This window comes from Lissotriton vulgaris, chromosome 8 (assembly GCF_964263255.1).
Source record: "Lissotriton vulgaris chromosome 8, aLisVul1.2, whole genome shotgun sequence".
In the NCBI taxonomy this organism is placed as follows: Eukaryota; Metazoa; Chordata; class Amphibia; order Caudata; family Salamandridae; genus Lissotriton; species Lissotriton vulgaris.
This window is the reverse complement of record NC_141696.1, coordinates 143,837,229-143,863,766: the sequence shown is the minus strand read 5'-3', so window position 1 is coordinate 143,863,766 and position 26,538 is coordinate 143,837,229. Positions and strand designations below refer to the sequence as shown.

Below are 26,538 nucleotides of genomic sequence, written 5' to 3'. Positions count from 1 at the left end.
AGCAGCCGCCCCCCTGGGGTTTCAGCTTGAGCCATCATTGCCCGCTTCCTCAACTACATGGACAGGGAATAGATATTATGCTCAGCGAGGGCGTTGGGCTAGACCCTATGTTAATCCTCCAAAATCCTAGTCTTCCTGGGTTACAGCAGGCTAGTTCAGAACCAAAGGAAGGCTTTCGACCAAGTCAAGTAGAAGCTACAGGGTTTCAAGCTCAAATACATGCTTCTATTCCCAGACATGCTCGAGGTATTCTTGCTAGTGGCTACTGCTGCATCCAGTTGTGCAAAACCCCACGACTGATCGGATTCCCTGTGGAATTGTCTGAAAGGTTGTCTGTCCTCTTCGCATCACTTCTGCTACATCTATTTGAAAAGGTGGGCCATCCCAGTTTCATGCAACCACATTTTAGGATTGCGGTCTATTGAAGAACGCTTTGAAGAGGAAGGTCTTGAATGCCTAGCTCTGGAATGGAAAAAACGAAGGTAGGACCATAACCTTGCTCTAGGCCTACAGCAAGGTCTGGAAGAGCTTGATTGCCTGGAATGCCTTGGAGACACTAGGGGTAGGTTCTCAACATCGATCAGGAATAGCACCACCTTTCCTTTGCAGGTCTGCTCTTTTGTTTCCCTCTGTCAAAGTTCTCAGCCTTCAATGCCTCTTGAAAATGTCAGTTTTTCCAGTCTACAGATGACTTCATCCCACGGCAAGCCCGACTTAAACACTGTTTTTTACAGAGGTTTGTAGCACTTTTTGAGCTCTTTATGCGTATGCCCAAACATAGTTTTATAAGATTCCTGTAATGCAGCTCCCTAGAGTAGGAGGTGACAATTTAACATAGATTCCAACTCTCCATAGTAATATACAATATCTTTCTCCACATACCACAGTTTCTATTACTTTGTCTTTTATGTACCTTAAAGTGTAGCCAATATTTCCACAAACTTTACAAGGGTGAAATTGTACAAAGAAGCAGAGGAAGACAGCTTGAAGAAAATAACAGACTTGCCCAACCTCATAAGAGCTCAGCACTCTGCTCGCCTCCCAGTCAATCTCAAGACCTTTCGTGTGGGAATAGTGCTAGACCGGTTGGGTAAATTCTAGAACATTACACAGCTTTGATCAGGAGCTCTTGCCCCTCTGCCCTTATCCCCCACACCCATGTTACAATCACCTGAGACAAGTTCTCGGGTATGTCCCGGAGGTGTTGTGCATAGAAGGATAGGTCATTTACACGGCAGTCCAATTGGATGGCATCTATTAACTAGGCACAATCAGTTTCAAAGTGCATTTGACTTGTTAAATATTTTTACCCCTGTCCCAGCCACGTCATATATATCCACCTTAGACGTTTTCTGATTGATAGCTACGAGCAAGTTTTACATTTTTAAGTCGCAGTACCACAACCATCCACAGGGTGGCAGCAGATACAAACACATGATTCTGTTAACGCTCCATCCTGCAGAACAAAAGGATATTTTATATATTTCAGTTTTCTGAACCAGTGTCAATGAGATTACTTGAGTAACAATCAATGTTTCTGCTACAGAACACAGCCTGCATGTCTAGCTCAGTCTTCTTTGTATGCGAGGCCCTATTACCTGCTCACGTTGCTGTGGTGATATGGCGGCGGCTATACTCAGGACTCAGGTAGTGGCAGGTGAGTAACAAGGCATGCAGGCTTGGAGGGCACAAATTATGATCAAGGAGGCATTAAGCCTCATCTACCAAAAAAAGCAGTTGCTGCCAAGTGTGAGAAGCACACATTTATTCTGCTCATCTGGAAGGTGAAGATTCAGTGCTGAGATTAGATTTCCACATTATCAGCAACAGCATTCCCTCCATTCGATTCTATTGAAGTTGGGCTGGGGCACTTTGGGCATCGCAGAGGTGCCAGAGAGCATGCGATTTCTTTCTGCTCTTGATCGGTCTGCTGTAGGCTGCAGTGGGATACTACAACACTACTCATGACATGGGTCAGCTCTGGATTCAATCCTATGGCAGTCCGCAACATCTGGGTGTCCCACACAAGGAGCACAGCTGGCTTTTCCTCTTGGATAGTCTCTCCCTTAGCAGGGCCAGACATACACAGATTGTCAGTGCAAAGTTCTGGGATGAATGCAGGGCTTAATTTGAGCCGGTGGTTTCAGGTGCTCGGCCCGGCAATTAAGTCTCAACACAGGAGCTTGTGACAGTCTGCCACAAAGTGGCGCTGTCTGGCTAATTTAGAGATGACCACGACAATAGTTAATAATTAAGTCAATATACATTACCAATGTCGATTACCTTTTTCCCTAGCCATTCTTATAGCTTTGGGGGCCAGAAGTAGCCCGAATTGTCACACTTGTAGGAGCGCAATGGTTAGTAGCTGGTTTGGTACTGTCATTGGCAGCATAGCAGGGGCAATGTGTTGTGCAAGCTGCAGTGGCCTCCTTGGGAGAGCCCCAGCACTTATGTTTTCAGCAAATTAAGCCCTGGATTCATGTAACAGAGTAACTTTACATAAGAGGGTTGCATAGACTCTCCTCTGCCTGACAAACAGAAATAAATGCAGTCACATAAATAATTCGCTCCGAGTCTGGACGTAGTCTTATGACCATTAAGAGGGCTTGTTTTATAAACTAAGCTATCTCCCCAGTCACAGAACAGATTCTGGACCTTGCATTATCAGGAATAGGCATTTGCACGCACACTAGATTTGGCTGGTGCGTGAGTCAAAATATTATGTCAAGACACTAATTTCACAAAGTTGGGCACACAGGCAGGGTACACACCTGTTTATCATACAGGGATATTCCCATCCCTACAGACGCCCCTCTCAGGTCAGACTACCTGGAACCTCACTCCACTTTGGAGAAGTACAGTGATTGGATCTAAAAACTGTCAGGGAAGACCATCTGAACTCCCATAATCCATTCTGGCTCGGTGCTTCTCTGTGAAATCTAGGCCTTGTAGAAAGACACACCATCTCACAAACTTGCCATTCTCACCCTTTACTGCCATTAACCACTTCATTGGTTTGTGATCTGTATGAACCTGAACATGGTACCAAACAAATAAATAAGGCCATAACTTTCTCAAGGCCCATACATTTTACGAAGCATTATTTTTCAGTGGTCACCATGATTTATTTTCTAAGAAGTAATCTGCGGCTCATAAAGGCCACTGGGCTTGTCATCAAGTTGTGTCCGTAATGATTCAACTTCCTTATCTATGGAGTAAGTCTGTATCATTGAGGTCTGTTCATAGTCAGAAGCCTTTAAAGCAGGTGAATTGCATACTGCTGCCTTCAGGTTCTCCAATGCTTTTCAATACTCTACAGTCACAAGTCCTCGCTCAAGGTCTCGACCAGCTCCGACGACACCCTCAGCACTGCCGAACACCTGCACTTCCAGATCCACACTGATCCCAAAACCACCCTCAGAGGAACTCTGATCTACAGACCCCCCCGGACCCAGGTCCCAGTTCATCGACTCCATCGCCGACTTAGTCAGCACGCACACCCTCGCCTCCATGGACTACATCTCCTCGGAGACCTGAACTTCCCACCTCGAGAACAACAACGACACCAACTCCACCACCCTGATCGACAACCTCGGACTCCGACAGCTCGTCACAACGCCCACCCACTCCGCCGGCCACACGCTGGATCCCATCTTCTTCGCAAGCTTCCACGTCTCCTTCAGCCACACCACCTAAATCCACTGGACCGACCATTGCTGCATCCACTTCACCTTCCGGAAACCCACCACGCACCACCGCACCCAATAGATCCCCCGCTGCTGCAGGAGCAAAATCACAGAAGACCAGCTAAACACCGCCCTTGCCCGAAGCCCACCCGCTGACCCCACCGGCCCAGATGCCGCCGCCAACAACCTCAGGCGTTGGATCAACGACTGCTCCAACACCCTCGCCTGATCAAGAAACCCTCCAACAGACACACCAACAAGAATGCCAGCTGGTTCTCCGTGGACCTCCAGACCTCCAAACAAACCTGTTGAAGACTAGAGAAGAAATGGCACCGTGAACAGACACCGGAGAACCACACAGGCCACAAGAACGCCAGGCGCCAACACCATCACCTCATCAGATCCGCCAAAAGTACCTCCTTCAAGGACCGCCTCGACAACAACGCACACAACAGCAAAGAGCTCTTCAACATCGTGAAGGAACTCTCCAATCCCAGCTTCAACACCAACGACATCCCACCATTGCAAGACCTGTGCAACTCCCTGGCCACCTTCTTCCACCGCAAGATCACAGATATCCACGGCAGCTTTGACAACCAGACCACCACGACACCTCAGACCTCACGACCACCACCCACAACGACCCCCCTGCTCACCTGGACCAACATCAACGACGAAGACACCATCAAAATCATAAGCACCATCCACTCCAGCACCCCGTCAGACCCGTGCCCACATCACATCTTCACCAAAGCCTGCACCACGATCACACCCAATCTCCGCAAGGCCATCAACATCTCCTTCGAGACCGGGACATTTCCAGAGAGCTGGAAGCATGCAGAGATCAACGCCTTGCTCAAGAAACCCAAGGCAGATCCGAGGGACCTTAAGAATTTCTGGCTCACCTCCCTGCTCCCGTTCCCGGCGAAGGTCATCGAGAAAACCGTCAACAAGCAGCTGACCTGCTACCTCGAGGAGAACATCCTGGACCCTTCCCAGTCCAGGTTCCGCGGCAACCACAGCACCGAAACTGCCCTCATCGCCGCCACCGATGACATCAGGGCCCTGCTGGACAATGGCGAAACCGCAGGCCTCATCCTCCTGGACTTATCAGCCGCCTTCGACATGGTCTGCCACCGCACCCTACGCACACGCCTCTACAACGCAGGGATCCGAGACAATGCTCTGGAATGGACCACCTCCTTCCTCTCCGGCAGAACCCAGAGAGTCCGCCTCCCCCCTTTCTGTTCCAAAGCCTCCGAGATCATCTGCAGCGTACCCCAAGGATCATCCCTCAGCCCGACATTGTTCAACATTTACATGGCCCAGCTCCTCCACGACGCCAGACTGCACGACCTCGACATCTCCTACGCCGACGACACACAGCTGATCCTCTCCCTCACCAAGGACCCCTACACCGCCAAAACCAACCTCCAAGAAGGAATGGAAGCCATCACAGTATGGATGAAGAACAGCTGTCTAAAACTGAACTCGGACAAGACGGAGGTCCTCATCCTCGGCTTAACCCCCTCAGCCTGGGACGACTCCTGGTGGCCGACCACGCACGCAAACTGGGGTTCGTCCTTGACTCAACGCTCTCCATGACCAAGCAAGTCAACGCTGTATCATCCTCCTGCTTCAACACCCTCCGCATGCTCCGCAAAATCTATAGATGGATCCCCACCGACACAAGAAAAACGGTCACCCAGGCCCTCGTCAGCAGATGGCTGGACTACGGAAACGCCCTCTACGCAGGAGCCCCAGCCAAACTGCTGAAATGACTGCAATGCATACAGAACGCCTCTGCCCGCCTGATCCTCGACATCCCTCGACACAGCCACATCACTCTCCACCTGAGAGACTTACACTGGCTGCCCGTCAACAAGAGGATCACCTTCAAGCTCCTCACCCATGCACACAGGGCACTCCACGACACCGGACCAGCATACCTCAACAGACGACTCACCTTCTACACCCCAAACCGCCAGCTCCACTCCGGTGACCGCGCCCTCGCTACCATCCCCCGCATCCGAAGAGCAACCTCCGGCAGCAGATTGTTCTCCTATCTTGCCGCCTCGACCTAGAACACCCTCCCCATCATCCTACGGCAGACCCAGGACCCCCTCACCCCCCCACCAGCTTGAGACCCTCACGGGTGAGTTGTGTGCTCTACAAATTTCCTGATTGAGTCAAAATCACTCTCTTAGGCAGCTTCTTGGGTGTCATATCAAGGCTCCATTGTTGGCCAAAATCAAATGTGCCTTAAGAAGGCTCTTACTCGAGTATTGGCGGTAGGAAACTCTCATTCAACACAGGCTGGATCAAAGCTTCCAAAGGGCAGATCTTCCCATTGCCTTCCTGATGCCCAAGGTAGACCACAAGCATTGCCCCACATGGCGCTTGTTTGCCTTGGTCAGTTTCACTAACTTTATCTTGACCAATACCTGTTCTAGGTGTCTCAGGTGGTCCTCCCATGAAATGCTAAAGATAGCCATCAAGGTAGGGCTCTTCCAATCCTGAAAGAACTTAGTTTACCAATAGCTGAAAAGAGGCAAGAGCATTCTTTTCCTTGGCATTAGTGCCTAATGTGATCTGCCAATAGCTACTGATAAGTTCAAAGGAGCTCAAGACGTAAGCAGCACCCGACAGTCCAATAGCCTAACAGCTCTAGGAATTGAGTGTGCATCTGTCTTGGTCACTTCATTGAGAGCCCAGTAGTTCACACCAACATGGAAGCCTGTGTATGCTTGCTTGGCCACCTATACCACTGCATTGTTCGAGGGGCTACTTAATCATCCTCAAGTCTAACATCTTAGCAACCTCTACCATGATGTACTTTTGGCTGACATCTTGTATACTTTGCTCTTCAATGGGAAGCTACCCCCTTTTTTGATACACACATGAAGGTTTCAACCCTGGAGCCAACGAAAAGAGATGAGAAAATTATCCATGTAACTCTCTTTGCACTCCGGCGTAAGCTGAGGGGGGCACGTTGTACCCCATCCACAGAACCACCTTTCACATCACCAAGTAGTATGTCAAGCAGTGGTTTACTGTCTTCTTCGTGCTCCTTTGTCATTATCATGTTGTTCACCGTGATGTTTCTCCGGAGGCATGACTTAAGTCGTTTCAAATGGAACACTTTCTTAGGCTCCCTTTTGGCACCTGTGTCCACCATGTAATTGACCTCCAAAATCTTTTGCACTACCTTGTATGGCCCGCACCACTCATTCTCCAAAGTTCTTGGACAAATAAGCTTCATCACCAACACCTCCTATTCCTCCTGGTACACGGTCAGCAAGCGTCACTTTCCAATCATACCACTCCTTCATCAATTCTTGGCTTGAATGAAGGTTAGCCTTTGCCCAACTCATGAACCTTGCGTTAGCAGGCTGAGTCCAATCAAATATTCACCATATCATATTGAGGTGGCCCTGAACATCCTGCCTACCTTTCTCTAACTAAAGTTCCTGCCTTACCCTCTTTAACTAAAGTCTCAGGAGAAGATTCCAATTGAAAATGAGGTTCTCCGGCAGAGTTCCCATTGTGCTATTTAGGGTATTGTTAAACCTTTCCACCAACTCACTGTTTTGCAGCTGGTATGCCTTGAAAAAATGGTAAGGAACACCAGCTTGCTACCTCATCTCTCTCATATAAGTAGAGATCACCAGCCACGTGTCCTAACTGCTACTTTAATAGCAGTTTTCCTCAAAGGCACCTCATCTGCTTGTCTGGTGGCATGATACATCGTAACCAAGATATAACTGTTGCCTGATACGGAGAGTGGGGCATGATGGACAAATAGACCAACAATGTCAATGTCCACCCACTGAATAGAACATCTACCATTGGCAGCGTCACTAGCTGCCTTGGTCTTACCCTCTTACTATTCAGCTGCTCAGATTCCACAGAAGCTCCTTGTGTCTCTACACATCTCTACCATGTAGAAGAAACAGCCCAACCTATCCTTTGCCTTTGTTATGTCCAAGTGTCCAGCTAAGGGCACTTTGTGGCCCAGTGACTATAGGAAATGCCTGTGCACTGGAGGAATCTCAAGCATCTTACTTGCTACTGGTTCAAAATTAAAGAGTGCAGTATAGAGCAATCCATCCTCCCAGCAAACATAATGCCTTCCAATCAAACCCTTGATGAGTGCTTTGGGTTTCTTGCCAAAGTCCCACATTTGTAGGGCACTCAATATGTGCATGGCAGAATTGCTCCTGGGTCATTTAGCAGCTAACACACCCTACAGCTCTGGAAGGGACCTACACTCCTATACTTACTCCACTTTAGTTGTCTCATCCTCCCCTCCCATTGAAGCATGGGGAATGGCCACCACAGCCTGCGCCTTCATCCCACACAATACCATTGTCTGGTCCTTGCAAAACTGTGATAGTCCCAGCCTCTTCCTAAAACTGATGTGCATCCAGTGCTCTGGTCAAGAAAGGAAAACGCTACTTACCAGTATGCATCTGTTCTTGGCATGTAAATCTGTAGATCTGTATACTGCTGCATAGATCGCCATCTGGTGTTGGGCTCGGATGTTTGCACTTTGTTATTGTAGAAGTCTTTGTAGTCACGAGATAGGTGACTCCTCCTTTGGTTAGTAGTGCGCATGGGCATCGACTCCATCTCCAGATTGTTTTCGCCATAAAGGGTGATGATGGAGTTAGTTAGAACAAGAAAAGATGTCATGTGTAATGTATCTAAGTAAGATAGTACTGCAACACATATAGGTGTCTGGGGAGGAGGGTGGGCATATGCGAATCTTCAGCTCTACATGTCAAGAACAGATGAATACTGGTAAGTAGCATTTTCCGTTCGAGGCATACGAGTTGTAGATCGCATACGGTTGCATAGACTATACAGCAGTTACCCCATCAGCAGTGGCTACCTGTATGTGCTGCAGTAGTTTGAAAAAGTGTTCGTTCTTAGTACAGCCTGGCCCACACTAGCTTGTTGTTTTGCTTGCACATCTACACAGTAGTGTTTTGTGAAAGTGTGTGGTGTAGACCATGTTGCGGCTTTGCAAATGTCATCCATGGGGATGTTTCTTAATAATGCCATGGATGCCCCTATTTTGCGTGTGGAATGCCCTCTAGTGGGAATGGATAACATACGCTTTGCTTTTTGGTAGCATATTTGAATGCATTTAATGATCCACCTGGCAATTCCAGCTTTTGATATAGGATTGCCCTTATGTGGTGGTAAGAAAGCTACGAAACATTGTTTAGTTTTCCTGAAACTTTTTGTCCTTTCAATGTAGTAAAGAATAGCTCTTTTGATGTCAAGCGTATGAAGAGCCTGTTCAGCTACTGAATTTGGTTGAGGGAAAAATACTGGGAGCTCAACAGACTGATTAAGGTGGAAAGCTGAAACTACTTTAGGTAAGAATTTAGGGTTTGACCTAGGAACCATTTTGTTGAGATGTATTTGCAAAAATGGTTCTTGTATGGTTAATGCCTGGAGTTCGCTTACTCTTCTGAGAGATGTGATGGCCACAAGGAAAGCCAGTTTCCATGTGAGGAATTGCAATTTGCATTTATGTAAAGGTTCAAATGGGGGGCCCATGAGCCTAGTAAGGACAACGTTTAGATTCCTTACTGGAGAGGGTGGAATTCTGGGAGGAATTATCCTTTTAAGGACTTCCATGAACGCTTTGATGGGAGGTACCCTAAACAATGATAAGTGTTGTCTGTTTTGTACGTAAGCTGCTATTGCAGCAAGATGTAATCGTATAGATGTGTATGCCAGATTACATCTTTGTAGATGCAGGAGATAACAGATAATGTTTTGAGTTGAAGCATCTAGTGGATTGATTGTGTTGTTATTGCAGTAAATAACACATATTTTCCATTTAGCTGCATAGCATGCCCAAGTGGTAGGACGTCTAGCTTCTTTAATGACGTTCATACAGTCTGGTGGGAGATTGAGGTACTTGGAACAACAAGAGAGTAAGGGAAGAAAAGGAGACGCTCCTATTCCCCTAGGGTAATCAAACAAAAACAACAAAGGAGTGTCACAATTGTAGTGACTACAGGACCAAAAAGTTAGTTTGTCAGCAAGTGGACTGGTACACAGTCTTTGGCAGTTACAAATGAAACCTTATTAGGTTTTTATAAAAGGCCCTCACTCACCACTAGTTGGTGACATGCTTCATCATTGGGCCCCACCGGAGTGGCCGAATGCCACCCCAGTGTGCTACAACGCCAGAGTTACTGCGGAGCTGGTTCTTGTTCGTGAAAGTGAAGTGAAAGATTAAAATGTCAAAATTAGGTCAAAAAAAGTTATTAGTTTGCCAGCTGGACAGAATAAAAACAGTGAAGTCTTGCGTAAGGGCCAATTAAGATGCAAGAGGCCATCATCCCTACTAACTGCATGAACACTCGAGCTGGTAGGGAGTGTTGGGGTTGAAATTTTGGTATGAGGGCTTGCATACTGGCTATCCTGGCTGGATTGGGGTATGCTAGGGCTTTGGAAGTATCAATTGTTGCACCTAGATACTGTTGGAGATGTGACTTGGGGAGTTAACTGTGAATCCAAAGATGTGTAGCTTCTGGATTATGATGTGTGTTTGTTGTACACAATTGCTGTGTGACTTGGCTTTTATGAGCCAGTCGTCTAGTTAAGGAAATACATGAATGTGTTGTCTTCTTAAGTGGGCTGCTACTACAGCAAGACATTTTGCGAAGACTCTGGGTGCTGTTGTGACCCCGAATGGAAGGACTGTAAATTGATAATGTTGTCCGTCCACAATGAACCGTAGGTATCTCCTGAGAGCAGGGTGAATAGGAATGTGGAAGTAGGCGTCCTTGATATCTAGAGTGGCAAGGAAAGCCTCTTGTTGGAGCAGCGGGAGGACCTGCTGTAGCGTGACCATGTGGAAGTGGTTAGATTGTATGTACAGGTTTTAACGGTCTGAGGTCTAATATTGGCCTTAGAGTGCCGTCCTTTTAGGGAATGAGGAAGTAAAAGGAGTAAACCCCTGTACCTTGCTGGTGTAAGGGAACCGGTTCTATTGCATGTTTTTGCAAGAGAGAGAGTACCTCCTGCTTGAGAAGCGTTAGATGTTCTGTGGACATTGCACATTGTTTGGGAGGTAAGTGGGGGGGTAGAAGTAAGTTCCAGGCAGTAACCATACTGGATAATTTGTCTTACCCACTTATCTATGGTGATGGAATTCCAGACAGGTAGGAACTGTGATAGTCTTCTCCATACCGGAGTGGAGTGGTCTGGGGGGAGTGGAGGGAAGTCACAGTTTTGTGGTGGGGGAGTTGCGGGTATTAGAACCACACCCTCTTCCTCTGTTATTGCCTCTGTATGTCCCTCTAAAATATCCTCTGTAAGGGGACGTTTGAGTGGGGCTTTTATAAGTGGAAGAGGTGGTTTCTGTACCAGTGGTCTTGGAGGCGACCCTATAAGAGGAGCGACGAAAAGAACCTTTACTAGTTGTTGCCTGTAGAGCCCCCATAGACTTGGCTGTTTCTGTGTCCTTTTTCATCTTTCCTAAAGATGTGTCCACAGTGGGTCCAAACAAGTGTTCCTGATCGAAGGGTTGATTGATGATGGTAGACTGCACCTCTTGCTTAAAACCCGATATGCGCAGCCACGCATGTCTACGTAATAACACGCTTGTATTAATTGTGCGGGATGCAGTATCTGCAGCATCCAGGGCACATTTTATTGAGGTGTTCGTCATTAACTTTCCCTCTTGTATGAGATCATTTACTTTGGTCTTATACTCAAGATGTTGCATGAGTTTTTCAAGCTTATCACAGTGAGCCCCGTCGTACCTCGCAAGTAAAGGTTGTGAGTTAGCAATGCACCAGAAGTTTGCTACTAGTGACGCAACCCATTTACCTGATGTTTCTAGGAGCTTTGATTCTTAGTCTGGTGGAGGGGCATCACCTGTGGTTTGGGAATTTGCCCTTTTGCGAGCATTTGCCACTACCAATGAGTCCAGAGGGAGTTGACCTTTAATATACGCTGGATCACTTGGAGCTGGCTTGTATTTTTTCTCAATTCTAGGATTAAGAACCCTAGCCCTAACAGGGTCTTTAAAAACCACAGGGGCATGTTTACTCATCCCCTTGAGCATAGAGAGTATTTGTATTTTTTTGTGGCTGGGAGAACCTCTCTAATAAAAAATCCTCCTCTAAAGGGTCTGAATGGAGTTTAACCCCATGGTATTGCGCAGCTCTATTTATTAGTTGCGCAAACCCTACATTATCATCTGGGGGGGGATGGTCTGGAGGGATATAAATCTGGCTAGGGCACATCTGGGACATTGGAATTGTCCCAAGAGTCATGAGGTGGGGTACTGTGTGTATCATCATCCGTATCAGTGTGATGTAGGTCTATTCCCTCATCCTCACCCTCTATATCTTCCTCATCCTCTTGTGATGCAGGTGAAAGAGGAGGCACTGGAGAGTGTGCTAGAGAGGGTACAATGTTTGCTGGTTGTGGAGGTGGAGAGAAAGGCATCATAGGTGAGGTTGATGAGTCTTTTTTCTTGGAGGGTATTTCAGGAGTTTCTGAAGTGTCCTATTTTCTCTTCTTAGGTGGTATGGAGGTGACTTGGCAGTAATGGGGTCAATATGGAATGATCTCTGCTTAGGATCCGGTGAATCTGTATGAAAAAGTTCTTTGGATCCCCTGTCTTTTTTCGGCGCCGAGGACTTCGGCTCAGAGTGGTGTTTTGGCCTGTCTTCCTTAGCTTTAGGAGGGAGGGGTATTGGTCTCCTTTTGCTTAGGTGGAGTTTTTGACTACAAAGATTTAGATGTTTCTTTCGGCTCCGAGGGCTTGGATTGAATCTGCTTAAGTGCCAAGAGTCTTTTACTTTTGGATTCGGTTTAGGTGCAGAAGATTCTGGGGTCGATGGGACCTTGATTTTATGTTTTGGTGCCTAAGATGGTTTTCGGCACCGTGGTGTGACTGGCTCGATCCCGAGCTGCCAGAAGGCTTTGTGGGCTTCGAAGCCGGGCACGGAGGCGGGACTTCTGAAGTATTGTCTCGGTGTCGACCCAGACCTGAAGGTGAAGGTGTTACCGGAGCCTTTTGTGTTTTTGGGGTCTGGGCATCGACATCAGTACTCACGCTCCGTTGACCTGGGGTAATCGTCTGGTCTTCTGAGTCCGAATCGTCGGCTTCGGAGACGTTGCCTGTTCATCTCCTGTCTGGTTACGTATCTTCGGTGCCTGCCTCGAAGAAGTCTTCCGGCGCCGAAACTGTAGATCTGTACAATTACATGACGTCGAGCTCGGCGATCAGGTATGGTCTTAGACCTGAACGAGGCACAGGCCTGGCAGTGTCAACTCTTGTGCTGTGGCGAGAGACAAAGGTTGCAGATCTCGTGGAGACCTGTGTGCGGAAATTTAGACCTACACTTGCATTTTTTAAATGGAGTCCTTTCCATATGCTGGTTGATGGGGCTGATCGGCCCAACGGCCCACTTTGACGACCGGACTCAAAAAGTTCTTTGGATACGCATTGAGAGAGATCGCGATCGAAAAAATACCGTCGATTGGGGAGAGTTTTGCACATCGAAGGGGAATCTAAACGACGTTGACCCGGAGTGCAAAAAATTACATCATAACCCGATGGCGGAAAAAAACAATCTTGGGATGGAGTCGATGGCCATGTGAACTACTACCCAAAGGAGGAGTCACCTATCTTGTGACTACAAAGACTTCTACAATAACAAAGTGCAAACATCCGAGCCAACACCAGATGGCGATCTATGCAACAGTATGCGATCTACAGCTCATATGCCTCGAACATTTCAGTTTTTATAGTTTATTGAGAATATTTCATCATTTGTGTATTTGCTTGATGAGTGCTTGCTTTCATATCTTTAGTGAATTTATTTGTGGTTCAAATCATAGAAAATGCTTGGGTCAAAGGTACATGACTTCCAGAGATGACTTATTGGGGTTTTCTGGATTCCAATTATGATTCAGCGGGTGTCCCCGGTTCCAGTAATGAGTAAGGGGGGTCCACAGAAGTCCAAAGACTAAGAACCACTGGTGTAGAGCACTCCTCCCTGAGTCACTCTGTTGCCATCAACTGCTTAAATGAAGGAAAAACCTTGGCCTCAATCACGCCCACCTATTTCTTCTAATAGCACAATGCACCACAAATCCAAATTTCAAATGGAACACCACCCACCCCATTGCTCTCTTTGAAACTCTGAAAGTACTGAGATGGCTTCAATCCAAACCGTCTGATCAGATCTTCTCTGATTCACTCAAAGTCTATCTGATCGGCTACAAGCATTCACCCAGTGACTGATGATCCTCATGTGAGCAAGTGACCCAAAGCCGGCACTCTACAATCTCAAAACTCACAAACCATTTCAAAATATCTTGTCCCTCTTCCTACATGTGCAAAAGCTCTCTTGGAGATTTGATAGAGACTCAGTGTAGTAGTAAATGCCGATTTACCATGCAGGGAGAATCCCCATTCCAACACTACTTCTTCCCAGTTAGACCCCAGATACACCTTCTTTCATTATTCAGAGTTTGACAGGTGGGTAGGTCCAAACCATGATGAAGCTGCAATGCCAACCTGCTACTACTTACATGAATTTGGCCACTGTTTACCAGTGCGGAGGTACATAGCTGTAAGTGGGCGTTCCTTGAGCCCTGTACGTTGGCACAGACACGGGATGTGCTCCAATGGCAGTGTGTTGGGGGGTTGTCAACAGAGTGCCTGTTTAAAAAAAAAAATGAATAAATCTATGATCTGGTTTATACAATGAGAAAGACAAGCACATGATACATCCAAGACAGAAACTGCTTCCCTATTTGGGAGGAATGATGCATCTGTGGTGCACCTACAAGTTCATAACATAAAAAGTCTCTTCTTACAATGTGGGGAGTGGGTGCTGTGATATGGGAATAACCTACCCTTCTGTACTGTTAAACTGTGAAAGAAAGGTTACCAGTATCCTTATGATTAGTATTCTACAGCCATGAACTTTTCTGCATCCGCAGGCCAACTGCTTAAAACCCTGCATTTCCTTTACCCCAAACTTCAAATAAAAGGGACTTTATGCAGTGCTGAAAATAAAAAGTGTAAGGCTCTAGGTTTTTCTTAGAATCTTGTTGCCGGCACTGCTGAATGCCAGAGTTGCGGAATACTAAGGCTGCCTAGTCTGACTTCATATCTCTTTTTTCCACCACCTTACACATCCTGTTGCTTTAACTCTCATATTCTTTTTCAAATTTGCTTTGTCCCTAGCTCACTATTTTTTTTATCCTTAATTTACTTTTTCTTTCTCCTTTCTTTCTCTTGCTCTGTCTGAAGTCGAATGATGAAAAATAACTCCTGGTCCCCAAAAACAAGCGCTTGTGCCCTTCACCGGCAACCACGAGCATAAATTAGGCACGGATGTTTTCAAAGTAGAATCTGTTGTCAGGTCCTTGCAATTTTCAGTGCGATGAATGCATGAGGAAGATGGAGCAGTGACCTTAAATTCACTTCCAGGATAGGTTGTTTTAAAAACAAATTGTGCAGCTGAACAATTCCTTATATCTGCAGTATGTTTTTTTTTAGCTTTACAGAACATCAGTTAGCCAGGCACGGGATGCACTCTTGACACGCTATCAATATCATGACAACATTGTTTTAAAATGGATGTAAATCGTCAGCAGTTCAGGACATTCACATACTAAGGTATATGTAGTTAAAAGTAATTAGTATGCAACATATTTATACATGAAATGCCGAAAGATATTGGAGTGCGTGTATCACCCAAGGAAGGCAACCATTCACTTCCCGAAAGAATGGATGTATGACGTTACAACGCATGCTTTTACCACGCATGCTTTTACAACGCGGTTTTTACATCGCATACCATTACAACGCATAGGGCTTTGGGGTGCTGGATAGTGAATAGTTTAATTTACTATTCCAACTCCAGTCCCCGTGGACACTAGGGAAGGTGTTGGAAAGTAAATTAAACCTATTCCCTATCCTAGAGCGCCCCCCAGCGCAATGCGTTGTAATGGTTTGCTTTGTAAAAGTTGCATCGTAAAGGCACTGCGTGGTAAAAGTTGCGTTGTAAAGGATGTTTCCCGAAAGAACTGGGTACATTCATTACAGTAAATAATATCCTCTGAATCATAGCTTAACATGAAATCTATGGGATGGTGGGCACCACTATGGGTCCATGAATGACCTAGCTTGTAATTTTTTATTACTTTTGTTAAATAGACCCCCAAAGGAATTCTTACCAGCTGACATGGCCATGGTGGTCCCAGCAACCATTCCCATAGCCACACCATTAGTCCTCTGTGCCTGAACTGGAGCTGGGTAAATGGCAGATGGAATGCTGTTTGGCTGCACAACAGTGGTGTGGTGGATAACATGAGGCTGCGCTGCATACACCGGCTGTGTGTAGTACGCTCCCTGTAACAATGAAAGAAAACAGGGAAAAAAGAGTGGTCATTAGTGGTTATAAATATAAGCCTCAGTTAACAAAGGCATCTTAAGATACATTTTTACAAAGGAGCCATATAGTGCTCCATCCTTGATCATGACGACAAACAGGCCATCAATATATTGGGCCTATAGAATAAAACTGCTCCTTAAGATGAACAGATGGAGCTTAACAAGGAACACCTTCCAGTTCAATTATATTTGAGGGACTTCCCTTGGCACCTGCTTTGCCCGCAGCTGTGTGAATTTGCATTTGGGATGGTGGGAGGACCAGGTGCTCAATGGTCCAGAGCTAGAGAAATGGTGAGACAATATTATGATATGGGCCTGATATATATATTGATGACCTGTTCGTCATCTGGAGAGGTGTGACAGGCCAATAACGTTGTAGAAGTGATTAATAGGAATGACCTCAACTTGTTGTTTACGAGTAACATCAGTAAAGAGGAAATTGAGTTTTTAGATGTTGAGGGTGGAAGTAGATTGGTTAAGTTAGTATATCGGACGCCTACTTGCAGGCGGGCAGTTTTCAGCCGTCAAAATATTGACATTTACACAAACATATGCCAAGGGTTCTCTTCAATACCACTGTTACCATTGTGGGAATATATACATACTGTGGACTTACATTGTACCGAAGCCAATGTATCTGTTAGGTTTACATAAAGAAAATGTCAATTCCACCTCACCATCCAAACCTCTGTTTCCTCCGTTAGAGCACGGTTACCTTTCTCAGATTGTGCATTTCTCACATTAGTTATCCTCACATCACATGTTTAGTAATATTCCCCATTTCACCCTAGACATTTGTTGTCTGTGCTTCATTCCCCCCCCATCTGGATGGATGGGTAAGTACAAATATGCTGTTATGTTATGCCCGATTAGGATGGTTGAGTTCAGTGTGCAATGTTCATGGGGGCATGTCATTAGATTTAGCCTGTGGGGCCAGGTGTAGTGTGCCCCAGCTTGTGGTGACTGGTCCCCTCCTCATCTGCTGATAAGTTTATGTTATTACAATTATTGGTGCATTGCTCAGTTCAATTATGTTTCGTAACCAGTATGTTATCGATGGGGGCACGGCTGCCCGCCAGTGGATAGCTATTGCTCGCTTCCCAAGGAGCAGAGCCAGATCTATACATCTGGAGGTGTGCTTGGGGCATCTGGTCTCAAACATCACTCTAACCTGTACACAGCTGCCATATTGGGCAGCGGTTTGCCAGCCAACTCAGTCAGATCGTTATCGAATAAGCTATAATGCGTGGGCAATCCCACACTATGTGGAAAAAGTCTGCCATCTCAGTCCGGCACCTGTGCCATTCCAATTAGAGTCCCAGATATTTGTTAGCAAGACGTGTCGTGGACAGATAGGGGCATAGTGTGGCTAAAGTATTCTGGTAAAAATATAATTTGGAAGTAAGATCTCACCCAATTAATTTCACAATTTAAAAGTGAGCATACCTTTGAATACTCATTTTTAAAACAGCAAGGGTTCACATGGGATATGTTACGTCGCAAAACTGGACATTATAAAGTGGAATAAGGCAGAGCTGCCCCACTTTGCTGCTACTGTTAGCCTGTGCGTTAGAACCGATGAGCTGCTGCCTAAGAATCGCTCTCCAAAAAAAATCCAAACATTAACCAGATCATTTACAAGTATTTGGACAATACCCTTCTTTATTTGAAGAACAGAGTACAGTCCTTGCTAGGACAGCTAGGACAACTATCCAGAAATGGGGATATATTGGGGCTACACATTATTTCAGACAAATAAACGTTGTTCCTACTTGAAGTTCTTAAAGGATTAAATGAGGTGATCTACCCATTGGGTGTCAAATGGGAGACCCCAGGATTCTAATACCTGGACATTAAAGTCATGGATGACATAGAAACTCAGCATGTGCATAATGTGAACAAAGTGATTAGAGGCCTGCAGTGCTTCACTGACATCTGAAGATAACTTCAAACATCTGTAAGTAGAAGATTCTCTCATGGAAAACCATGAAAAGCACATTTTAAAAACTGGATCAATTGTTGGTGTCATTGGTATGTTATGCAGATTTGTAGAGGGCATTATTACCCAGGAGGGTATTCTGGAGCTAAGCAGGTGTGTGTCAAGCCACATCTAGGGCCTAGTGGGACTATTAGAAATGCAAGGCCTCTAGTTCCTTGCAGAATTCAAGAAGGGAGGAGGAGGTTCTCATTTGTAGCGGCAGGTCGTTCGATGCTTTGGGAACGATGTAGGTGAAGGCTTGACCCCAGATCTGGTTTATGGTACGTGTGGGATTTGTGCAAGTAGAAATCCAGATGACCAGAGATGTCTGGAAGGTTTGTGAAAGCAGATGCGATTGTTGAGGGATGCTAGACAAGTGTTATGTAGCCCCTTTTAAGTGTGGGTGAGGGGTTTGAATTGTGCTCATTTGTGAATGGGGGCCAGTGGAGCTCCTTCAGATATGGTGTGATGCGAATGTGGTGTGGGAGGTTGAAAGTGATTCTGGCCACTGAGTTCTGAATGGTCTGCAGCCTTCTACTGAGTTTTTTGTTGATCCCGGCACAGCAGGTGTTCCATAGTCCAGCTTGCTTGTGACCAGGGGGTGCGTGAAAGTTTCAGGTGCTGATTGGGAACCATCTGAAAATTTTCCTCAGCATCTTCAGGATATGGAAGCAAGAGACAGTGACGGCATTGACTTGGGCGGTCGTGTCGAGTTTGCGGTTGATGACGGGCTGGGAATTGTAGTACGGTCAGGTTGGGTATCCTGAAATTGCCATGGAAAAATGCAGGCACGAGTACTCTGACAGAATGACATAACATGGCTACAAACACTGTCTAGCTCAAGACGCAACTGGGATACGTCTCTCTTGCAGGAAAAGAATAAAAACAAACGCTCCAGGAATTATTAATGGTGGGGAAGCGTGCCCAAGAGTGCTTTCAGTAAGTTATAAAACAAGTGGCCCAAATCTTAGGCAAAGAAGTGAAAGATATAATGAAGAAGCAAACACCATCCAGAGTTTAGATGCAACTATGGAGTATTAACCCTTCTAGTCAGATTATGCAAGAAATTAATGTAACTATGAAAAGAAGGGTGTTGTGAAGTCCCGAGTGATCTCTTCTCAATAAATTTGAGATGTTTGCAAAGCGCAAGAATACTTTGGTATTAACCAAGGACAATTTCTACAGTACACATGCATCTTGCAAATGAGACTACTCAAATGCTGAAATGATGATATAATTGGTACAAGGGGCAAGACTGGTGGTCATTCTCTTTTGGATGCTACAACAGGATAGGGTGATGTTACAGGTGATGGTAGGGAAAGGTGGGTCAGAATTTGTGGTGAACCACTAAGTAATATGGACCGGGACAACGGGTACAGCTCTGTTAAGAGTATAGCCAGCAGTACACTATTTAAACTGGTCCAGTTCAACTACCTACATATGACTTACCTGACCCTCCCTCCTAAAGAGAGTAAGATTTACCCTGAATTAAACAGGCCCCAATGAGAGCTTCTGTTGTACCAAATGGTGTCCATTGCATACCTCAAGAGCCACAGTGAGAATATTCCCATGAAATACCAGGTTGCAAAAGGCCTAGTGGAAAAACGGTACCGCAACTGGGTCAGTTACGATGCATCTAGGCATCCATTAGGATACCACAACCAGAAAAAAACAGGGCATACGAGAGTTTGGCAAAAAGGCCTACGTCCTCAGCGTGTGATATGTCTAGCTATTCGAAGAAGATCATTCAAATGGTTGGTCACTTATTCTTGCGGCCTCTGTATTGCTTGGATATGCCTATGAATGTTGTCGAAACTATTAAAACAGATTTAAACAAAAAACAGGGCGGTTCCCACATGACAACACATCGTCCTGCTCCCACAACAGGCTAATAATACTGCAGCTCTTACATCTTATACAATTTAGGATAGGATTCTGATTATTCAGAGTCAGATTCTGACCTTGATTCTACAGCACCTCCACTTGTTAGGCTAGATGCAGGCACACCAGTGGCTCTATAGCTCATGGGAGTCTTTCAGCCCACACAGGGATTCCATTGTGCCCTCCTAGACCTTTCCTTGCTTAACTCAGAGCTATCAGAGGACCCACAGCTACGAGGTAAGAAAGAAGACTTGGGATTTTTTTTTGCTTCCACCAAGAAGCAGAACGATTGTAATGGATATCCACTTCCTTGCAACACTTTGGTAATAGCCTGTCTGCAGCCTTTAGTAGTCCGCTGGTGTATAGTCCTCCTGATAAATGCACAAACTTAGAGATAGCACTAGGTGAGTGATACAAACGATGAGAAGAAAGGGACATACTGTATGTTTCGTTTTGTTTGACCACACGGAGTAGGGTGTGTGGGTATGAAGGAGGTTAAAAACCAAGATGGATTCCATCCACACATGGATATCAATGCAACTCCGTTTTTCATAGGACAATGCGATTTTAACCTCTGCTATTCTGTCTTAACTTTATAGCCCGCAATCGTTATGTTCACTCTAAGGAATTACAGAATATGCCAGATTAAAATCATTAAATCGGTCTTATTCTCAATGCTAATCTCACACCTAACACATTGGAATATGTGAGGAGAGGGAAGGCACAGATTCATAGGGATATGAAAGATCCTGAAACATTAAAAGCATTAAAAGAATTAAAAAACAGGCAAAAACCTGGTGATCACAAACTAACAGGCAGAGAAGGTCCTAATTAACCAAACTTATGTTTTTTTAATTTTTTATCTAGGGGTTGCAAGGGAATAACTAAACATTATTATTTTACAAAGCCACACAATTTTCGCAGTAATAAGACCCAAATGAAATGGAAATGAGTCATGAAATCTGACCAATAGCAAAAAAATCTTCTGAAAGACCTAATGGAAAGCTTACTAGCAATACTAGTTGTTGGCGAGTAACGACTCTAGTGATGGTGTCACAACCAGTGGGGGTGAGGAGTTTGTATATTTTATATAGGAAACCTACCAATAAGAACTTTCCAGGAACTAGGATTTCAACAGACAATGGATAAGTAGAAAGCACCTATTCTCTTCTTTCTGATCCATAGTACTCTTATGTTTCCAGCATGCAATCTGTCTGAACTGCTAGATATAAAAAAAAGTGTTACAGCTAACATAGCTTACAACAGTGCTTAATTGAATGGCAGAAGAGGTTCTCAGGTCGCGAAAGACCGCTATAGAATTTTGGCAAGGATGTTCAATTTTTACTCTACAATGGCAACTTCGCATCATTTTTGTATAAACAAAGACCAGGATCCTTAGATAAGGATAGAGAAGGCTGAGAAGCTGCGAACAATTTTCACCTGTGCGCCCATAGTCTAAGTTGGGCATGTCTAAAGCAGGAGGATCTCTGTAAAGCGTTCAGATACCCACTAGGGTCATGTTCACGCTATATAAAACTTTAACAATAAATAAATAAATCTGAGCAGTAAAGCTCCTCCCTTTGAGTACATTTCCCAAGGAGAGGCTCCACGAGAGGCTGTCCCTCGAAGAAAGCGTAAACCTTTTCTCTTCCCACTGAAACGATCCCTACCGACTTTGAGAACTGAAGCAGTGCCGAGAACGGCTTTGAGGGCCGTACCAGAAATGGCATCATGAGCAGAGCAAAAGTCAAATGGGTTGTCACCTTGATGGGCAAATACTTCTTCTGAAGTAGTCCCGAGCTTGTGGAATAGTGCTGCAGGGAGCATTAGAGTCAGTCACAGGACTAAAAAAAAAAAAAAAAAAAAAAAAAAAAAGAGTCAGTCACTGGACTCACCAAACTCGCAGGAGAAGGCACATCTCTAGTGATTAGCCCAGAGGGATGTGGTAAAATTATCCCACGGAGCATGCCGGAATGCCTCAATTTGGGAGGGGTAAGTAGAAGGAGACAGATACTCTGATTTATCTCTCGGAGGATCAGCTCTGAAAGAAATATGGTGAGGCAGGCATTGGGAAACAGCACCAACAAGTCTCCAAACGCTTTCAAGAGTGGGTCTCTGCACTCAAGAAGAGTAGGACTCTGTTTTTTTGTGTTTTTCTGTTGGAGGACTGCGTGGGGTAACACTCTTAATGAGGAGACTTACCTCAAGGATGAGAGACACGTAGGACAGTTTTGATGTGCCCTTACGGGTCTTTGCCACAAACAGCTTGGAAATCCACGCTCTGATGGCTTTCCAGTGCATGAAGGTGCAGGGATCGCAGGCCAATTGGTCATGGGCAGGCCCCAGACACCTATTGCACGTTGTGGAGATCCGACAAAAAAAAACCATAACCTATTCAACAAACTTTTAAACCAGAGACCTTATGAAGTGACATATGACATAGATGCTCTCTAAATTTGCTAATTAATTTTTTTAGTGACATTAAATAAGAGCTCCGTAACAGCACTGGTAAAGAATGGAAACAGAGGAACAGACACCAGTGTGCAAAACAGTGCCATAAATAGTCCAATGTGTTCATATGGTGGGTGGATAGTGGCACGTAGGACCTATTGCTGGGCAAAATATTCCAGATCCAGTCTGGTGCTTGGAGGATATTCTTAAAATGAGGAATCTGCAGGAAGAAATATCCATCATAATAGTAGTTCTTGAAGGACACACATGGAAAATATGATCCTTTTACAACAACCCCTAAATGTAATACCTCTGAAATATAATGAAGAAAACAACACATTTTAGAAACCTGGGCAACTTGCATAAATCTCTCAGATTGGCACAGTGCATTAACTAAATATTTGTCAATTTTTTATAAAACCATATGACCTGATCAGAATGATTACAAAATAATGTGCAAAATGAACTCTATAAGCGAACATCTCTTTTGTAAAAACAAATCAGTGATTTATGATGTTTGCTGCAATGGACTCTGATAAGCAGGACTAGATGCCAGCAAAATAATGCAGACGTGGTATTACTGTCCAATTCTTTTCTGTACGCCAGAGCTCCACAGGTCTCCAGATGTTATAAAGCGAAATGTAGGTAATAGATAACAATGCCTTGAATATCCACCAATAAACAACATGCCACCTATTGGTACAATTCCATATCATAAAAAAAGACACTAAAAGCTTCACCCCCCACCCCCCATTTACTATATCACTTGCAAAATCACCCATATCTGATTCCTCCCAAATGGTTCGGCACGTTAATGCGCCATTGGGGCAGTTTATGTGGGCAGGTGGGGTAGCCAGAGTTGGGTTACGGACGTGTTTCCGGTCTACGTACTGCGGGGGGCTGGCGAAGTCCGATATTCAATCATACTACATGGCCTCGCATCTGCTTGTGATAAATGAGTGGTGGTATGGGGATTAGGCAGACCCAGCTTATGCAGTTGAGCAGCAGTGTATGGGAGATCTTACCTTGCATACTATATTGTATTCAGCACCGCTGTGCAACTCCTTACCGTCAGTTAAGAGGGTCATATTTCAGGTTTGGAAGCAGGCTCTTTGGAGGATGGGGTGGTGGAATAGGTTGGCGAGAGAGACTCCCATTTGGAACAATGGGCGATTGCCACAGTTGGCTACTCTGTCTGGGTTTCATGGCTGGGACAGTATTGGCATTTCTACCCAGGGAGATGTAATGTGGGGCCCAATCCTGAAGTCCTTTCAGGAGTTCCAGCGGGACTTTCAAATGCCAAAGACCCAATTTTATAGATATCTTCAGTTCCGGCATGCCATCTACCCTAGCTTGGAGGGACTAGAGAAACTTGCTGAGTTTAGCCCGATCGAGGCAAAGATATTTAAGGGAGATCTCCAGGACCATAAGATATCCAAAATCTATCAACCCCTAGTTACACATAGCTCCTCTGCACTACAAAAGCTCAGAGAAGCCTGGGAGAGTGATGTAGGCCCACTGGAGGAGGAGGAAGAGACATTGCAAAGTCGTGGAAAGCACCAGCAGCGCCCTCCTTGACTGCGTGGAAGAATGGCCTCGAAATTTTGCATGGGCTAGGAAATCCCAATCTTTACATCAAGGGGGTGCCCGCAAAAACATTTTCAAATTTGGAAAAGATGGACGGAGTATCGAGGCCTACAGTTGGAGCCAGTTTCTACAGTGGGACTACCTGACTCAGCTTAAATTCATATTTGGGTGCAGTGTGCAGTTCTGGGTGTAATAATGCATTGCATTTCCTAATGGTGTGTTGCTTTAGGGAAGACTTTAGTGTGACGGGAGGGGGGTTGTAAAGTTATGTTTTTTCTCTTAATTGTTTTCTTTTATCTGTATTGCTTTTAATTTTTCCTTGATTATGTTTACTTAAAAGTCAAAGTCATGATGATGTGTCTTCTGCAGAAGGTTTCGGGGTACAGAGCTCTGCCCCATATGTGTTATTTGACAAATAAAATCTGTTTTCAAAACAAAAGAAAGCTTCAATTTTCCTAATATCCTACATCTTTCAGATACAACATTTTTGCAACACAATTTCTTTCCAATACACTTGAATGAATCTAAACAACCACCACATAAGGAAGAAGGGGCCTTTCTTGCTGCAATTTTTCCAACAACCACTTGAAAGTCAAGGATATTTATCGGATTAATGTCTGTATGAGACACAATAAGGTTTTATGAAACCAGATACACGGAAAACCCAATGGAGCTCAAATTCAAAGTTGATTCAGATTTTCAAAGAAAGATTTTATGATACTCCTTCAAGGAAGAATTAAGATGTGAATTATGCGCAAAGTTTTGAGAAGATATATGTGATTTTCAAGGTCGAAATCTTGAAATCAGTTGTTGGCGTAGTGATGCAAATTTTGAGAACTTATTTTTGCCCTGGTATAGGTCCTACATGTTCAAAGTTAGCAGAGTTTATGCTCCATAACCTGAAGAATCACAATAGGTTGTAAAATCTATATCTGGAGTACCAAAGAGTGATTTATTGCGGTCTACACTCCAATATGTCACAGGTAGGATTATATAGGTGCACGCCCCAGCATATCAGAAATGTATCATTGTGGTACGTGTCCCAAACAACATTTAGAGATCTGCAGGTGTAGGGCGCACGTGCCAGCTGGAGGTGGAAGATAAGATAAAGGCTAAATGGGTTAGACCTGAATTTCAACACTATCCAAACTTAGCGGTTAACAATTTACCTTGTCTATCCTTTTAGTAGCTTAACATAACAGAAGACATAAGGCTGCAAGAAGGCTGTGGCATTTAAACCACATGAGAGATAAATAAATGATGTCTAAAGCAATACAAATGTATTAAGAAACAAGTATAATATTAAGCGAGCAAGTAGGAATAAAAATGCCTTGTAGGGACAAAAACATATAAAACCATTGAACAGGGAATTAGCATTGTTTGATGAAATGCACTCAAGTCAATGGCAGAAGAAAAATATTCAAGCGTCATTTTTTCTCTTCTATAAAGTAAGTTCAGAGCCAAGGACGTGGTTATGTAGCGGGGCAGTTTCAGGTTGGCTTGGTGAACCAAGTAACTTAAGGACTTATTCTTTCTTTCAAAATAAAGCTTCATCAAGCAGATACAGACAGGAGCGGTTGTTGTTGCAGGTCGGAGGAGGATACAATCATCTCTCATTAGTTGGGCTGTCCAGGCTGATTAGTGTTCTTGATGATGCAAGCAATTTGATGTTGGCCCTAATGGAACTCCGAATAACCTGTTTGGCCCATGGGTAGAGCCAGTACTTGATACATCAGAGTCAAGTACTCGCCTTCATTATCCTACTGATGTGAGCGGTCACCCGTTCCATCGATCAAAGGGCTGAATAGAGCGTAACGTAATCTTTTTAGGCAGCTCTTCGCTCTGACACCTTCTACTATGCCTGGAAAATCAATCTCTTTAAACAGACAGTCCAGAAGGCAGCACATAGATTAAGATTCTGGCAAAGATGTAAGAACTCACAGCGAGGCTCATTAAGATCTTATTTGCGGTTGTTAGATCTTCGACAAATGAGTGAAGCTTGGGAATCAAGTCTACCCTGGCTCCAATTAAAATATATTTTCAGAAAGCACCTACCATCCAAACATTTAATGTGGATTCAGTGATTGCCTCGCACTAAAGCACTTGGACACTTCATCCTTTATTCACTAGGAGTACTGCAACTCTACTTAACAGAAGCGCTCACATTAATAATTAATAAAAAGGATATTAGATTTGGCCAATTTGACATTGCTGGGATAAAACAAAAATGGAAACATATTCGTCAGTCTGAACGCTGTAGACTTCGCTTTTAAAAGTAGGAAACCTTGGCCCATGTGATATGCAGATGAAAAAGTCTGTTAAAAGGTGGAGTTACTCTTTTATTCCCATGCTTCCGTCGCCTGGGAGTCTGATCTTGTGCTTTAGGGATCAAAGAATGTTTTTTTTTATGTTCAAAATTATTTTATTGAATTTTTGACATAGGAAAAAACATAGAAATACATACAGAAAAATTGATAATATAATTCATTAAATTACATGAA

The 26,538-nt window shown here is 44.6% G+C and overlaps 1 protein-coding gene across 2 annotated transcripts in view; it reads right to left on the bottom strand.

Moving 5' to 3' along the window:
• FAM168A (family with sequence similarity 168 member A) overlaps positions 1 to 26,538 on the bottom strand; it is a 489,029-nt gene that overhangs the window by 23,233 nt on the left and 439,258 nt on the right. For both annotated transcript variants that reach the window (XM_086933841.1, XM_086933842.1), the window contains 2 exons: positions 15,924 to 16,098; positions 14,268 to 14,397 (listed from right to left, as the gene is read on the bottom strand). In XM_086933841.1, the coding sequence (XP_086789967.1) occupies positions 14,285 to 14,397; positions 15,924 to 16,098 (288 nt within the window). In that variant the 3' untranslated portion in view covers positions 14,268 to 14,284. The remainder of the gene's footprint in view (positions 1 to 14,267; positions 14,398 to 15,923; positions 16,099 to 26,538) is intronic.